Source organism: Watersipora subatra, chromosome 1 (genome assembly GCF_963576615.1).
Source record: "Watersipora subatra chromosome 1, tzWatSuba1.1, whole genome shotgun sequence".
NCBI classification, from domain to species: Eukaryota; Metazoa; Bryozoa; class Gymnolaemata; order Cheilostomatida; family Watersiporidae; genus Watersipora; species Watersipora subatra.
This window is the reverse complement of record NC_088708.1, coordinates 18,422,302-18,440,946: the sequence shown is the minus strand read 5'-3', so window position 1 is coordinate 18,440,946 and position 18,645 is coordinate 18,422,302. Positions and strand designations below refer to the sequence as shown.

At 34.9% G+C, this 18,645-nt stretch overlaps 1 protein-coding gene across 1 annotated transcript; it reads left to right on the top strand.

The window, feature by feature from the left end:
- The first annotated feature begins 2,696 nt into the window (after positions 1-2,696).
- Positions 2,697-18,403, top strand: LOC137407409 (uncharacterized). The gene is made up of 6 exons (XM_068094063.1): positions 2,697-2,967; positions 11,282-11,422; positions 11,933-12,022; positions 14,743-14,859; positions 15,111-15,280; positions 17,326-18,403. Exons 1-6 carry the CDS (start codon positions 2,796-2,798, stop codon positions 17,473-17,475), a joined length of 840 nt encoding a protein of 279 aa, XP_067950164.1. The 5' UTR covers positions 2,697-2,795; the 3' UTR covers positions 17,476-18,403.
- Positions 18,404-18,645: the final 242 nt, after the last annotated feature.

Below are 18,645 nucleotides of genomic sequence, written 5' to 3'. Positions count from 1 at the left end.
CAAAAGTGATGAGCTTTGCACTATATAATTTTGCAATATATATATATATATATATTGCAAAATTGCAATAAATAATTATTAATACTCAAACTAATTAAAGAATGCACATTGCCTTAGAGACATCTCCAGGACTCTTTAGATACCTTAGGGACATCTCAAGGACTCCTTAGATACCATAGAGACACTTCAAAGACTCCTTAGACAGCTTAGAGACACCTCAAGGGCTCCTTATATACCATAGAAACACCTCAAAGACTTTTTAGATATTCTAGAGACACATCGAGGATTCCGTGATAAAGGGAGTGATAAAAATAAGCTGAGTAACTCATTTTATATTATGAAAATGCAGTTTAATTTAACTTGATCTTTCTTAGTTTATAAGTTTACTATGAAGTTTATTAGCTTTGTGTACCTTTTTTAAAGCTGCTTCAAATGTTTTGAAAGCTTTTAAACATTGTATGTTAGAAGGTTTATATTGTATGTTAGAAGGTTTATATTGTATGTTAGAAGGTTTATATTGTATGTTAGAAGGTTTATATTGTATGTTAGAAGGTTTATATTGTATGTTAGAAGGTTTATATTGTATGTTAGAATGTTTATATTGTATGTTAGAAGGTTTATATTGTATGTTAGAAGGTTTATATTGTATGTTAGAAGGTTTATATTGTATGTTAGAAGGTTTATATTGTATGTTAGAAGGTTTATATTGTATGTTAGAAGGTTTATATTGTATGTTAGAAGGTTTATATTGTATGTTAGAAGGTTTATATTGTATGTTAGAAGGTTTATATTGTATGTTAGAAGGTTTATATTGTATGTTAGAAGGTTTATATTGTATGTTAGAAGGTTTATATTGTATGTTAGAAGGTTTATATTGTATGTTAGAAGGTTTATATTGTATGTTAGAAGGTTTATATTGTATGTTAGAAGGTTTATATTGTATGTTAGAAGGTTTATATTGTATGTTAGAAGGTTTATATTGTATGTTAGAAGGTTTATATTGTATGTTAGAAGGTTTATATTGTATGTTAGAAGGTTTATATTGTATGTTAGAAGGTTTATATTGTATGTTAGAAGGTTTAAATCATGCTGACTCGAGCAGCTATTTCAATTGGTACCAATATGCTCTTTGTTTATTTACTATAATAGCCTATAAATTCACTACTAACAAAGCTATTTGCAAAGTCAGCAGCATAAACACACCTGAAGTCACTAAGAAAAATGATCTTTATTAGGTTGAAATAGCATGGGTAGCACTCTGAATGCTTCTCTATAATTGCACAACAAATGTGGCTCACTCTATTGGTTCAATCTATTGGATGGATACCCAGCTTTTCACATTCACCTTCATTTTTATATTTATCTTATTACATTTGAGCCACATCTGATGCTAAAGTTCGTTTTAAATTTTTTTAAGGTTTGATGGCAGAGCAGAATTGTAATTTAATAACAGTCAATGACTGGGTTTGCTGAGTCTCCACTGACAGAATAAAGTTCAAATGAAGTTCTAGTTTACAATTAAACAAGTATTGAAATGTAGACCGCTGCCAAAGCTTGTAACTTGTTTTTGTCAGCATCAGTCTAAATACAAGTGTGACGTTTATATTTACTTTACATCACATGATTTTAGACGACAGGTAAATGTAGGTTGTCTGAGGAAGACATAAAAGCTTTTTCCATTCAGCAAAGGACAATAACTGAGCTCAAAAGTGTATAATGATGGAATGATGGTTTTAAAAAGTAAAAGGTATTTTTTTACACAATATCGGTTTTTATCCTTAAATGGTAGTTTATGCATAATAAAAATGACATGTTAGACCATTTAACTTTGAAGAAATGTTGCACTTAATAATGAAGAGATGGAAGTTGTCTTCTTTCTCTCTCTTATCTTGTGTATAATTTTCTCTGCGGGAAAACTCTCCTAAGATAAAAACTATTAAATGCCTTTAGCAAAATTAATTTTACTCTATAAAGCATCTGTACAGCAGGATTGCTACTTTCTATAACACTAAGCTGATTTTAATAAACTTGCTCAGTTTAGCCTGAGTGTTATTGATCTACCACAATTTGAATGATCAGTTACTTAAGCAAAAAAGTAAGCTTAAGGTGATAAAAGTCATGTTTTATATTTTTTAAGACAGAGCCATTTATTGTGCAGACGAATAGAAAACCAGGAGAGGATAAGAGGAAGAACATTGGAAGCAAGTAAGAGGAACTGTGGGAGAGACAAGAGTTGGAGACGAATTATGTTTATGGCCTTATCATATTTGCAAATCATGTTTATCTGTTTGAAAATAATAATCATTGCACAGTTGCATGAGTTGCTGAGCACTTACCAAATCATACCGTTTATAAATGTTTGGAAACTTTAATATGTTTTCTCTTTCATGTACAAACCAGTTGTTTGGGTTTACTCATTTCATCATGTTTCTCGGCTTTTTGTGTGTAATTTTTTAGATGTAATGCTTGTTCAATAAAAATACTAAAAACTACATAGGCCTAAATGTACGTATATCGAAACCTAATGAACCTATAAGGCGGATCTAGTTTGCAGCAAATGCGGCTGCGTTAGAGCTGCGGGTAAGCGCAGGAGAAGACAACTTGTAATTTGTGGCCAATGGAACATATTTCCGTTTTATAACGATGAGCCCACTTTTTATTTTTGTCGCCACTGACTTGTTAACGCGCTAGTGCGTGTATATTATTATACTAGTAGTTCTTTGCGCGTTTACAACATTTACCCGTGTGGATCTTACTCAACCTTAGCGTTTTACGATGTAAAGCCTTTCTTCAAAATGAATGATTCTCCAAAACCAAAAGGTTACCAAGATCAAGCACTCAACCTGGTTACTACACAATCTTTGCGTCGACCATTTTCGCTCGCGTCTAAATGCCCAAGCGTAGTAGACGCTTGCGCCGAACCGGACTCTTCTTCAGCTTCTTCACCAAAAAAATCTATGCTAGAAAGTACGTATTTAATAGTTGTTTATACAGTTGATGATTTTTTTAAATCCTAGATTTTTTACCTGTGTCTGAAACTAACTTACAGGTTTATGTGCATTGAATGGTCAGCTATTAAGCCTATTATTTTTTGACAAATCAATGTGATTATATGCACATGATTTAGGGTGTTATTGGAATTTGCTCTATGTAATGCTGCTATGCTTAATATTAGATCTAAGAGGACACATTTATATTTTTGTCTGACCATCATATTCAGGTTAATTTCTGTCCAAATGACTTGGCTTCTGACCTATACTGCTATACTATTTGTTTTTGTCCTGAAACTCACCTCCATTAATCAGCTAGGACTTACCAGGTGATGCGTGGCTCTACTAGCGAAATTCAATTAACTCACTGTAATTTTCACCAAAACCTCTCCTTGCCAAAAATGTTCGAAGTATTTCAATTGTTTTTAAGCATTTGTTTTGTAAACAATAACCTACCACCTTTGGTCAGCATTTGCATTGAAGGATCAGCTATGTCTATTACATAAATATATAGGCCTATACCACATAACTTAAGATTTAAGTTTTGTCAAAAGATACTGCTGTTGTTGACATAAAAAAGGTATTATATTAACCTGAGCCATGAATAGTTAGTTGTACTCTAGATGCTGTGCAACTTAATTTGAAGTCATTCATATGTTATGCAGTTATAACTGTTATGTTATATTTTGGTGACTTAGACTAGCAGCGCATTTATTTTTATTAGTTTTATTCAGTCACTTTATTTACATTGTAACAGTTTTAATTGTTAGGAACTACTTTGCAACAGCTTCACTAGTGATATCGGGCCTGGAGGTGCCATTAAATACTAATTTCCCAATTTGAGGAATTTATAGCATAGCTTTCAATATTGGGTTAGTCTTTGTAGAATTATATATTTATGTTTTCTAACATTTTACTGTGGTATGCCATTTTAATGATATGGATATGCTAATGTCCCAAAAGTTATCAATAAGACTACTTAATTACTTCAGATACTTCATAAAGTCAAGATACTGCACAATATTTTCAGCTACCAACATTTCAATTTTGGGTGTTTTATCCTTAATATAATAGGACCTATACATGTTAACGAAAAGTGGATTGTAACAAACTAAGCGGCACAAGCAGTGCGGTGAAAGTGCTGTTGCTAAATATGCGATGTGACTCTATTAAAACTGACATTATTAATATAGCACATTCACAGAAAGCTCCAAACAACAAACGTATGCGTGAAGATAGCATCAAGGAGCTTCTAAATGTTTTGCTCTTGCTCAAATCATAGAGATTTGTAGAGCATTTACTGTTTGTGAGGAATATTTTTATTACGGATTGCAAGCTCTGAAAAATTGTAGAGATTTTGAATTTTTTGATTCATTCTCATCAACAATAGTAATTGAACAAAAGAAAAAGGTCGTAAGAGTGATGAAGCCCATAATACGCATTAGCACAGCTAGTCGTGGTGTCGGGCTTTTCGTCATCGTGCAATCAAGGTTAAATTTTTATGGGTAATTAGGTTTTATTCACTTGTTAAAAGATATAATTTAAGTTTTTTTCTTGAAACATTGCCACCTTCTCAATGCTTTTTATAGTATTAGGGAGTTGGTTCCCAAAAATGCACTGTTGGTAATCCACCCTGTGATGGCCTGTCCGGGAAGAAGATTGTGAGAGATTAGAACGAAATTTGAGAATTGAGTTTGGTATATTGTGCGAGGGATGTAATTACAATAAAATTCATGATAGGCCAAAAGTATAATGCGGTATGAGTATAGTAGACTGATAGGTAGTATGGATGATGATTTGAAAAGAGGTTTGGTGTGGTTGAGATGGGTTTTTTTGTGAATGGTTCTTACCATGCGCTTTTGAAGTGTTATCAAATTTGTAAGATGGGTGTGAGGTGCGTTGCCCCATGCCTCAGTGCAATATGAAAGTTTGGAATTAACCATAGAATTTTATAATAAAAGCTGAGGTTTGTGGGGTAAATATTCAGATATGCGGTAGAGTAAGCCGGATAAGGGTCTCAGTTGTTTTAGTACATATTCGATGAGTTTTTTTCAAGAGATTAGAATCAATGAAAATACCTAAGATTTAGTGTGATCTGTCTGACAAATTGGTTTGTTAGAAATAAAAAAGGGGTGGGTGTTAGCTAAATGAAACTTATTTTGTTTTTTTTAGTAACATGGAATTAGTCTTATCAACATTTAGGGTTTGTTAAAAGTGCACCAGTTTTGAATAGCAAGAAGTTCGTTATTTAAAGATGTAGTTGCATCAAAAAGGTCGATTTAAGGAAATTAAGACCACTAAAAGACTAAAACATCAGCTACAATTTGATGTCATTTTTGTCTTCGTAGACCAACCCTGTCCAGAGATATATGCGTTTGAATGAGGCCATCTTTTGAAAAGCTCAGATTCCAGCGAATGCTTCATTCGTGGCGTAACGAGAGATACATCTGAAAAGAGTCCGCGAGCGATAAATATAAGATCGCTTCATTAGCCAATCATCAGCCCGAAATTTTTATATAGGTCGTAATAAATGTTATCACTCGTAAAACGCGTTGTCTGTGATCTCAAATTTAGGGATTTTACTCTATTATTACATTGCATCGACATCGATATTTACTAAACTAATTAACATCGGCACTTTAAAAAATTACTCAATCGACACGTTTTATTGACGAACAACAGAATTGTAAAAATTACTGTAAAGTTACTGCGAAGGTGACTCCGAGTTTTCTGATCATCAGGTGGTTAAAGTGCTACAGAGGAAGATAGGAGAATGGAGGTAAATTTATCTTTTACTTTGAGTCTCCTATAGATATACTGTTTTGTTTACATTCAGATTATAGTTCCCTGTTTGAGGTTATAATGTAACTTCCTGCGCGCGCGTGCGAGATACGAATTCGCAGTGAGTTCTTGACGGCTTCTTTTTAATCCATAGCATCTAGCAATACAATGGCTTAGTGTAACGAATATACTAAAGGTAATTATTTTAGTACTCACTAATGCATTTACTAATTAATAGAGTTGTAACATTTTGCTATCACCAATCATCGTTTTATAATTTTTTATCGTTTCACCTAGCTATATTTGCTTCAAATTTTCTTTTGCAGTTTTAGCTAGTAAATTAGATTTATGATTTGACTTTAGATGTTCACTTCTTACCTGAAGTGAACATCTAAAGTTTCTTCCGATAGTGAGGAAAATCGATTGATCAATGCACATCTTTAACTTCCAGAATCAAAGCTTTGAATCGTTGGCTTGGCGTGCGTACTTATGCTTTTGTTAAATATTTATTCATTTTTAAAATTACACTTGCAATCTATCTAACTCCCAATTTGAAAGCTTTCAGTAGATATGCGCTAGAATGACATATCTATGAATGACATATATTTATTTGATTTGATTTATTGATTACAGGATGTTGATGTGGTCCCACCAGCTGAAGCAGCTTTGTCAGTGTGGAAACTGCCATAAATGGGAAAGAGAGACTTGAATGTGTGCTGCATAAACCATGATGTTTTGTTTGAGTTTGCTGCAGTAGATGAATTTGTCCTATTGTATGAGCTGAAACTATGTGAGTGACCACGACTTGGATGGGTATTTTTAATAGAAGCTTTTTGCTGAGAGGAACATTTTTTTGCTTGTAAAAACTATATAATAAAATAATAACGTTGAAAGTAATGCAAAACATGATTTTCAGAACATTAAATGCATCATATTGCACCCCTTTGACACCTGTGCTGAAATCTTGTCTGATAGATGGATTTATGAAGTGTAATCAGAGCTGCATGGACAGGCACTTTGGCATAGCTCGACCATTTGTTTAGTACTTGAATCAACTAATCAAATGTGACCAGTGAATTTCTTTCTACAACTTGCTACCAATAATGACTCGATAACTTTGCCAGTCGACTCTACAATGTACATAACTTTTAGGGATGTAGTTGGTTTCGCCACATATTCTTTTCAAAGACGCAGCTTGCTTATTTTACTTAGTAAGAAAGTAGTTTTCGGTGTGGGCAATGATATACAGCCCCCTCAATGATAGGCGACGGGCATCATGTGGGCGAGGCTTTTGGGGGGCTGTATATCACTAGTGTGGGTAGCGACGAAACTGCTGATACAAAGAAATTATTCTACGTAGTTTGCTTGACATAATTACCGTAGACCGGTAGAATTGGTAGTCGGTACTCAGATGTTTACACAGCATTTAGAAGACGCTAATATGGCAAGTTTTAATTCTCTTGTCTGAGGCATTTGAGACAATTGGTAATAATGTATCTGTAACTGGATTAAAAATTTTATTCTAGCCATCGTGAGCAAATACAAGATAAAATATATATATGCCAATAGAGTCGTGTAGGACTAGACTTTTATCACAATAGCCGATGTGAATACGAGAGATAGAGACAGGTTATATCACGCGTTACATCATTTTGGGCATGTTTTTTTGGCCTGAGCGTTTTACCGCGATCAAATTTTTTTGATTTTAATCTTCAAATATCTTGACAGTGAGACCGCCGTACACAACAAACAACATCAACTAATAGACAAAAAAAATACTTTCTTTTAAAATCAACTCAAATTTGACGCAACCACATCTTTAAACGATCTATGTGCTCATTGATGTTAGAGGCTTCGAAAAAGAGGTTAGTGTCATCTGCATAAAGCAAAGGTGTGAAAAGGTTGGTGACATGTGTTAAATCGTTTATGTAAATTAAAAAAGAGTGGGACCAAGGATGGTACCTTGAAGTACACTACATGTTAAATCTAGTATGAAAGATCAAGTGTTACCAATAATAGTTTGTTGTTTACGTTCAGTTCTAGATAGCTTTTGATCCAGTTAATTGCTGTGATGTCAAAACTAAGATTATGGAGTTTTGAGTACAATATGTTATAAGCTATTGTGTCAAAGGTTTTTCTAAAATCTAGAAGGATGCCAAGAACACATTTACCATCGGTTAAGGATTTTAAAACATTGTTAGTCAACTTAATTAGAGCATTCTTGGTGCTGGCTTTCTCTTAAAACCATATTTCCCAGCGTCAAGCAGTAATTTACTTTGAAGGTATTCCATAATCTGTTTACTTACAGCTTTTTCAATTATCTTACTTAGCACTGGTAGCAAACTAATGGGTCTGTAATTATAGCAACTTTTATTTGAGCCTTTTTTAAACAAGGGTTTCACTTCAGCTATTTTCATTTTACTCGGGACTTGAAAAGTTGTTAAGCTGGAGTTTAAAATGTCAGTTATTACAGGAGCAATAACTTCTGTCGCATCATTAACTAATTTTGATGAAATGCTGTCAAATCCGGTTGCTTTGGCTGGGATAACCTTTTTCAGAAACTTGGTTACATCATTGACCGCCGACTTGCGGTAATATGAAAATTAAACTTTTAGTTGATATCCTTTGTGTTAGCCTTCGTGGATTATGATAAAAAAATTTCAAAATTTTGTGCCAGGTACGGACCAATAAAAGTAAAATAGTTATTAAAGGTGTTGGCTATATCAATCTCTGTAGTCAGTTCTTTTTCATCGTGTATTATAGATTTTGGGATGATGGTGATGGTTTCGTTTTGCCAATCCCATTATTTAAGATTTGCCAGAAGAGAATCTTAAATAATGGGAAGGGCAAAACAATTTGCATGACATATGGATGGACACATGCATTGCATGGATGTTGCATTGACAATACAGGAAGCAGGTGATGCATAAGTAGGTGCAGTGATGGAGAGATACAGAGTACTTTAATTTTTACCAAATGAACTTTAAATGAACTTCTACATACTTATAAAACTTTGTTCATCATATAACTTGTATTATTCTGCTTTTAATAGTTGATATTTTTTACATTTTCGATTTTGAAATATCTTGTTCAGTTTTGCCGCTTTCACTCGTTTCAGGTATTTATACTACTTTCCCTTTCCTCTTCAGGATAAATGCTAAACCACGTCATATATTTTAAAGGAGTTTTTTTATAATGCATTGCTTCTGTTTCGCTATTACTGCGACTTGCACTAGTCCGTGGAATTCTTAGTTTTGAAATTACTAAAGAAAGGTAAAAAGCGCTGTTAAATATTACTAGCGCACTTGACAGTCCCGTGCACGATAAGAGATGTTACTGACTAATCAGTACAGTAGACGCTTCTATAATGCAAATTCCCGATAATGTAACAGAATTATGCAGTTTTTGCTTTGTACTGCGTAAGAAATTCTATATAACGTAAAGTGTCAAGTCGGAGAGTTTTCAAATTCAATTTGAATGTTAATCTATTTCGCCGCACTTATGAGAGAAAAAACAATGTGCGTGTATCTATATATAATCGCATATCTATAATTATATCCATTATATATACAACTTCCATGACATTCTAGTTCGTTGTGATAGATCGTCAGATGTGTCAAAAAAACAGACTAGGTAGCTGCGCAATTGTTCATAAGTACTTTAAGGCAATCGATTGGTGCAGGTGTTACAGCATCGGTCTACCAATCTGAATGTCGCGAGTTGTAGTATCGTCAAAAGTTCTCTTTTATTCTAACCTTAATCCCTGGGTACAAATAGATGAAGATCAGGTAGTACTGCGCTTAGTAAAAATGTTTTGTCATTTTGCTTTTTTGTAGTCGCATAAAATGTTTGTTATTAGTTTTGCTTTGCAGAAACGACTTTGTTGTTTAGAAAAAATAAGCAAATTGTTGAAAGTGAATGTTGAATAAGTACGCTCTCCATCAACTTATTGTAAAATTACCGCAGTCATGGTCTATAAAGCCTGTGAGAAGAAAAGTTGTAAAAAAGAAAAGTTATTGATGCAAACTAATGATAACGCAGTGACGACCCACAAATTAGAAAATTTATATCAAGTTTTTCTTTTTTCAAGTGGCCAAAGTTTGAAAAAATCTTGGAACAGATTAGGTAATTTACATGTATTTTACTGTTCTTATAACGCAAAATTCCTATAACGTAAATGTTCCTGGAACGGATTATTTACTTTGTAGGCGCACCTGTATGGTCATAATTAACAATTCTGATACCAAATTAATGTTTTTACCCAGTCATAATTACGTATTTGGTAAAACCTAATATTTGACACGGGCGCATATAAATTGGCATAACTTTTGAACCACAGTCTGTAAAAAATATTTTGATACCAAATTAATGAGCATAAAATTTTACATCAGCTGATGCCAAGAAAATACCACAAATTCGCTGTCTAATGAGAATGAACACTTTTTTGGACCATATTCGAAAAGACCTTGATATGTCCGCATCAGACAATTTATTAATATTATTTATTACAGTTTTTGTATAGCATTATTATTACTGATAAAATATGAATAATAACTTTCAGTAGTACGATTGTTCAATAAAAAATCATCTAGAGACCATAGATTTAAAATTAGTAAAGATTTTGTGGCTGTAATGCGTCTAGCTCGACTGGCCATTGCCAACAATAAATTGCAATAAAAATAAAGGTTTTGGCAAAGCGAAACCACGCTCAAGATGAGTTAGCATATTTTTATTGGCTCAATGCATGCTGATAATGGTTTCCTTTAGTTTAAGTACAGATATGATAAGGTAGTTTATTAACAAATACTTACTAATCAGAAATTACTTGTACGAAGCTTGCTAAAGCCGCATCATGCAGCTCTTGGACATAGGACACGCTTTGCCAGGCTGAACTACGTGGCTCGTAAAGCCAAAAAGTTAATGCGTGTGAAGTGGTAAGGCAACAGAGAGTAGTGTTGTGGTAGCACGATTGCCTATGAATCTGACTACCTTAGAGTGGCTTCGGACAGACGGAAGACTTATTATAGTATAGATATAAGCGCTAGAACCAAACTGTGTGAAGGGTAATTGTAGACGCATGCACTGATGTAGGAGACTGCATAGATTTGACAAACTTTAAACAGTAGTCTTTAGAAATTGCTTTTGTCAAGACAAATATTTGCTCGAGTTCACATATTGAGGTGATCGTAACTCGAGATTGAGTGTTACCTTTAATTTCAAAAGAAAAATTGCCTGTTTGTTCTTAAAGGTTGTTTAAAATATTTTTAGGTAAAATTATGTTTTACAATGGACTCAGCCTAACAAAATGCAATGGTTGTTTGGTGTTTTGCTGAGCATTAATGATTTTATAATATGGTTAAATCTGGTATTTCCTCCACATAAAATCATGCAAAAAATAAACCAAACTTTTGGAGGATGAGCCCTTCATTCGCACATTATCGCCTTATCGTGCAAATGCATGCTTTATCATTATGTTTAAACTGATGTCTGTTAAACTGCTTCGATTGCAGGTATAATTAAGGGGAACTCTGTAAAATTAACAATCGAAGGACATCATTTGATATTCCCATTCAGGCCTACAGATAACGTGAGTACACTGACTGCAGCGATAAAAGAAGCCACTGGTCAAGAATGCCAAGTGCTAGACACAGGTTAGTGCATGGAAAATGTCAGAGGTATTTCGTGCTTGTAATATATAAGATGTTTAATAAACAGGTTAAATAAATAATATGAGCTTTATTATCACTGATCAATGTTGTTTGAAACAAATTAGACCTTGAGACAGAAAACAAAAAATCGTAAAGTAAATTATGTATATTTAAAGAAAAAGCTCTTTTTGCATAAAGCTGTTCTATAATGTAAATTGGTAAGGTGCTGGTATCTGGTATGATATGTACTGTTTTTTTTGGGAAACTAGGAAGGTAATGGATAGTGAGGCAGATTGGAGATACAATTTGAGTATTTTTAAACATCAAACATCTGAAAACACATTTAGCTCCTCTGGTTGATGAGGAAGAAGGCCTATGCCATATGGATGATATGACAGTTGCTGTGCTTCCATCTGAGCTCTATTATAGACATATTGTAACAAACGTTTTGTTTAACAACTGCATTTTAATGCTTATTGTTTGTATAAGGTAATATTGTCTGCATATCTTTAGATGGTGCGATATACACAAGCAAGGTAACATTGGCCGATGTTCGTATCCCATTTGAAATTCATGCTGGAAATAGCTGTACACTTATCACAGGTTTGTGGAAGTCGCAAGTACCTGGTATTAATAAGTGTTCTGATCAAGAGAACTTATTTAGTAACTAGCAGCAAGTCTGGGGCTGTGCAGGACTTCTTTTATTTTTACCCGGATACCCTGCAGGTGGGTGTTAAGAAGCTGATTCTCAGGAACCAGACAGAGTTTTGAAACCAAATATTTGGTGACCTGCCGGAAGGCTCCGGAGTATATGCATGTGATGTATCGATGGATTAGACCAACAATGTGGATTAACAGACAGACAATGAAAAAGTGGGATTTATTGATATAGATGTTTACTAAGTTTCCAAGTACAGGATTAAAGAGAGTTTTTGACAATGATGAGTAGTAGTGAGTTTATTTATAACTTTACTTACAATCCAGGAATGTTGACGTGAAAGTATAGCTGTTATCAAGACGAAACAGTTAAAAAGTTCCATCCTTGAAAATGCACGCAGAAAAAAAACTTTGCTGAAATACTGAGGTCGTGGGCACATTATGGCTACACTTCGTTGTTCGTGTTGTTGGTATGTAGACATCCAGACATGGAGAAGTATCAACTGAGACAACGTGTGCTGACAATGTGCTGACATAGCGAGTAGTCTGGGTGCTTGTAAATATTCTTTTGCATAATTTTTACGCTTATGAGTTCTTCATATAGGTCTTTCTATTGTGTTTCTTATCTTCATCTTAAAGAATAGAGAAAGCATAATATTATTATGCTTTATTATTCATCTTGAGGTGTTGACTGATGTTCTAAAAAAAGAATCAAGGAGATTGACCAACCAGAAGCTGAGATATAGCCAGCCAAACACAGGTCTACCAAAAAACAAAAGTGTTTTGGTAATCATCAATATATGACGTATGAAATCGACTTGTGTGTCATTGGTCAATTAAGCCAACTAATGCGCTCTCCTATAACAATCACGGCGTTTTAATTGGTTTAATCCCTGGAAGTATAGAACAATCAAATTGGGCCTAACAATCATCGCTCCTAGAATTCCGAACCAGTCCCTCTGACGTGTAGATTAGTTTTAGCATAAAATAATTACACGCATCTATTATTTCGCAACATTTCGCTATCTTGCTAGTTCAGCTCAGTTTTGTTGTTCTCCTACTTAGCTTCCCTATTCAGACTCATCTTTAGCGTTGTTCAGATTTTTTAACTATAGCTAATAAATAAAATCAATTAAATCAATCTCGGTTATCATTTGGAATTTTCTACAAATTATATTAGTTACATCATTTATTCTATACGCAGTTATATTATTATTTTGTATAATATGCATTATGAATATTATATAAATCATAAAAAATAATCATAGATAAGATAATAGATCAATAGAAAAATCAAAGCAAAAGTTATCGTTTTCTTTTCTTATAGCAAGAGCAGCACGGTCAAGTTAGTCTTTTTAAGATTATGGCTGTAGTGAACTTCCAGTCTGTTAATAGTGACGATAATCATGAAAATCAACTGAATGCTGCAGTAGATACACAGTAGAAAAATGATGAAGGAACAAAAAGTCCCATTCCTATTTCGTATTCTAAAAAAACTGCAATCGCGGATATCGCATATAGACTATACACGCGCCGTTCGTTGAACAGATGATCTTCGGAGCATATCCGTGGAGATCGAGTTAAAATTTGAAGCACAATAGTCAAAATCTGCTCTTCTGCTTTAAAAAATCATGACGAGGGGTTGTGGGCAAATGCCTTTACCACACAATGTTTGGATGATTTTCCTGAGAAACCAGAGCTAGTATGTAAATTATTTACTATCGCGAGAAGCGTTTCACATCTCGTAGCCAAAACAATCATTATAAGTAACGGCGGTAAGGGTGCGCAACTCCGGCACATGACCATTAAGTCGATTTTATACGTCATAGTTTTCGGGATTTTCGAAGGGTTTTCCTCTGATTCTTTATTAGGTAGACCTGTGTTTGGCTGTCTATATCTCAGCTTCTAGGGGGTCAATCTCCTTGATTCTTTTTTCAGAACATCAGTCAACACCTCAAGATAACTAATAAATCATAATAATATTATGCTTTCTCTATTCTTTAAGGGGTCTTTTTAACTCTGGGTTTCACGACTCTTGAAAGTAGCTTTAGGATTAAATGGTGCAGTGTTAGTGGTTATGATTTCAGTAGTTGCTCTGCTTTACCACCTTATATCCAATTGAAAGTCAGCACTTTTCTTGCTTGTACAGTCAGCAGCGTCCATCAGTCGTATGTTATACACACGCTGCTGCGCAGTGTACATCATCTCTATTTAATGGTAAAGATCTGTATCCACTTATGAAGTTATACGTGATGAAGTACAGATTAAAAAGAGGAGATTATAATATGTATCCTCTCACCAGGAACAACAATATTACTTACTGATTGTAATTTAATTCTTTTCGATAAAGCATTATAAACTAGTTCACCTGTTGAATATTTTTTCTCTACATTATTTTACCATCATTACTTCTTTCAGGCTTGTCTCTTTTGTTCTTGGCTATGTCCTGTTTGTCATTTTTCACCTGTTTTTTCTCACCCTTTTTTCCACCTGTTATCTTTTCTTCATTGTGCACCAAATTTTCTCTCTTGTTCCCTCAACCCAACCTTCTCTCTTGCACATTTTTTTCACACTTTTTTTAGTCAACGTTTTCTTTGTTTCACTGTTAACTGTTTTTTTTCAACATTCCTTTCATTACTTAGGAACATTTGCATTAAATATTTTAGACAATGAAAAGGATGTTAGAACAGTTGGACATACAGTGTGTTCATCGCTTGCAAATGAAACAGGCGGTGAAAATGCTGTGTCACACGAAGATGACAAAGCCATTCAGTTTGGACGAGGTAAAAAGTCTCTCAATTTTCGGAACCTGTCACATTGTGTCACATACCATAAGCTGATTGTTCGCATTTCAAATGTGTAACAAAAAGGTTTTTGTTACAGACACTTGCAATTACCAACTACGCATATGTTTGATTCAGCCAGTATCTTTATCTGTGAATCTGTGCTCAAGGACTATGTATCTCCTGCTTATGATTTGCTAACGGATTAAATTTTCCTACGTGCTAATTTCAGTGTTCTATTTTTTATATAGTTGCTACAGCGACACAGGCGGTACAGCTTCTGTCATTCGTGCATAAACATGTAGCGTCTGGTAAAAGCATAAACTCTGCTCTGAAGATGGCCAGGAAAGACAGGAAGACAATCGACAGATTCCAGCACATCTACTACCTTCACCACCTCAACAGTGGCAAACTTAAGCAGGTGATCTACGATTGTACACCATAGTTTTGACATGTTTATTGTACCATGAAATGGTCTTTAAATTTTGAATACTCAGTGTCAGTCATTTTTTAGGCTGATAATCGAAAATCATCTCGATATTAATACTTCCATTTTGTGTTCTACACTTAATACCAATATTCAATACTCTATCTGGCGATATCCAATACTCTATCTGATGATATCCAACACTCTATCTGATGATATCCAATACTCTATCTGATGATATCCAATACTCTATTCCAATATCCAATACTTTATCTGACAATATTCAATATTATGTGCAGCGGTATGTCAATATTCACTAATTATGCTAGAGCAAAATTCACCTAGTATTACTATCCATTTAGTGATACTGAATATATAGGCCAGTGTAGACTTTGAAAGGTTTTGTCAAAAGATCTATGAGTTTCTTAGTGTTCTGAAGTAACCATTTTCCATTTCTCCAATATGAACACATCTGAAGGAGTTCCTTGGTTTTGAATGACGATAACATCATAATCAATGAAAATTGTCTTTACTCTAACTGGCTTACAGGTTTGCAAGCGTAACATCAGTAGTCTCTTTCAAACTACTATGATATCCTAAACTATGATTCTGTTCTGGGTACTGTGACATTATAAAGGAGTGGCCAGATTGTAGGCTTTAAAGATATCATCAAATTTTACTCCCTGTATCATCAACTCTCACTCCCTGTATCATCAACTCTCACTTTCTGTACCATCAACTCTCACTCCCTGTATCATCAGCTCTCACTTTCTGTGCCATCAACTCTCGCTCCCTGTATCATCAACTCTCACTCCCTGTATCATCAGCTTTCACTTTCTGTACCATCAACCTTCACTCCCTGTATCATCAACTCTCATTCCCTGTATCATCAACTCTCACTTTCTGTACCATCAACCTTCACTCCCTGTATCATCAACTCTCACTCCCTGTATCATCAACTCTCACTCCCTGTATCATCAACTCTCACTTTCTGTACCATCAGCTCTCGCTCCCTGTATCATCAACTCTCACTCCCTGTATCATCAGCTTTCACTTTCTGTACCATCAACCTTCACTCCCTGTATCATCAACTCTCATTCCCTGTATCATCAACTCTCACTTTCTGTACCATCAACCTTCACTCCCTGTATCATCAACTCTCACTCCCTGTATCATCAACTCTCACTCCCTGTATCATCAACTCTCACTTTCTGTACCATCAACTCTCACTCCCTGTATCATCAGCTCTCACTCCCTGTATCATCAGCTCTCACTCCCTGTATCATCAACTCTCACTCCCTGTATCATCAACTCTCACTCCCTGTATCATCAACTCTCGCTCCCTGTATCATCAACTCTCACTCCCTGTATCATCAACTCTCATTCCCTGTATCATCAACTCTCACTTTCTGTACCATCAACCTTCACTCCCTGTATCATCAACTCTCACTCCCTGTATCATCAACTCTCACTCCCTGTATCATCAACTCTCACTCCCTGTACCATCAACTCTCACTCCCTGTATCATCAACTCTCACTCCCTATATCATCAACTCTCACTCCCTATATCATCAACTCTCACTCCCTGTATCATCAACTCTCACTCCCTGTATCATCACCCTTCACTCCCTGTATCATCACCCTTCACTCCTGTATCATCAACTCTCACTCCCTGTATCATCAACTCTCACTCCCTGTATCATCACCCTTCACTCCTGTATCATCAACTCTCACTTCCTGTGTAATCAACTCTCACTTCCTGTGTAATCAGCCCTCACTTCCTGTATCATCAACTCTCAATTCGTGTATTTTCCCTTCTCACTTTTTGTATTTTCACTTCTCTTTGTGTCATCACCTTTCTCTTTTTGTATAATCACACCATCCTCTGCTGATCACTTTTTGTTTTAGGGATTATTGCTACTTCTCATTGAATCCACTCAATATTTTTAAACATATTTAGTCAGTGTCAAGGTCTTTTGCTGCATTTCCTTTGCCATCAGGCTTTTTGTAAATGCATTCATGGTAGCTTTGTGTCACAGGTAGAAGAAGAATGGAGAAGCAAAGACAAACCTGGTGGCCTGCAGGGTCTGGATGCTTTGAGCGCGAAGGAGCTTAACTGGATTGAGCTGAATAATCTAGCTGATGAGTCTGTGCTGACTCTGTTCTCAGTGAGAAAAGGCAATGTGTAACTCTACTGTTGTAAAATAGAATAGTTATTCCTATTTGGTGTCCACTAAGGAAGTGTTACATGTAACGGTGTTTGTACGTGCGAATAACTCGGTTTAAAAATATTGTGGCTGTGTTGTCATCAGCCAACAAGTTTGAAAACTGTGAGACTGTGAAGTGAAAAAGATATCTGCACTTCTTACTGCCAGAGTTGAAATGACGGAGCTCTTTGGTAAATCAGCTGGTGGCGTAAATGGCGGAGCGCAGCTACAAAACCTCTTTTTGCCAAAAGGTTACAGGGCCGCATAACCTTTATGCATCAATTGGATGTGATGTGGAGAACACTTGACAGACATCTATATTCTCAGAAGCGTTTGAATATGTACACCTAAGTAAATCAACATGACTGGTTGACGCAGAGTTATTATTTCAAGTTGTTACTGAGCTCTCAAGACTCACTTTACAGCCTGGCGTAGATACAAACCTCAACAAAAATGGCTGGCATTGCAGTGCATACGGATGACATATGAAAAACCATTGGTTATAATGATACAAATAATATTAATTTATTTACACGGTTTTTAGGATAAAAATCAAATTTTATCAAGACTTATTTATTTTTAAATGTATTATTGTGAATTTTCTATTGACTCAACCGATGGAGAAACTTTCTAGTTAAAAGGTTTTGATTTGTAGTGTAATAAGGTTCACTTTTGTTGGAGAGCTGTGCTCAGCTTTCGTGTGCTGTTTGGTTACTTATAAATTCAATTACTTAGCAATCCACCACCTGTGCTTGAAGGGAATAACAGATTCTCATATTTTGCTATGTTATTTATTAGTGATCACTCACAGCAGTGCATTTTATGCCAAGTTTTCATGTTTTGTAATTACTCTATTTACTCCTATCTTATATGTTATTAATTATTTAACATAAAAATTTGCAAGAAGTTGTTCTTCCCATTGGTTCTTCAGCGCATGTCATATTAGCTGGTGCACCTATCAGCATTATCAGGTACAATATACTATCAATATATTATATTGCTCATGCATTTCCCTGTGTGTCCTGCTTTCATTGTTGTGCTTCAACATTCATCTAATTTGTGTTTACTCCCACCTTTTTACACATATGATCCCACCCACATTACTTACTGTAAAACCTCTAATTGAACGCCATGGCACTATATTTTTCAACC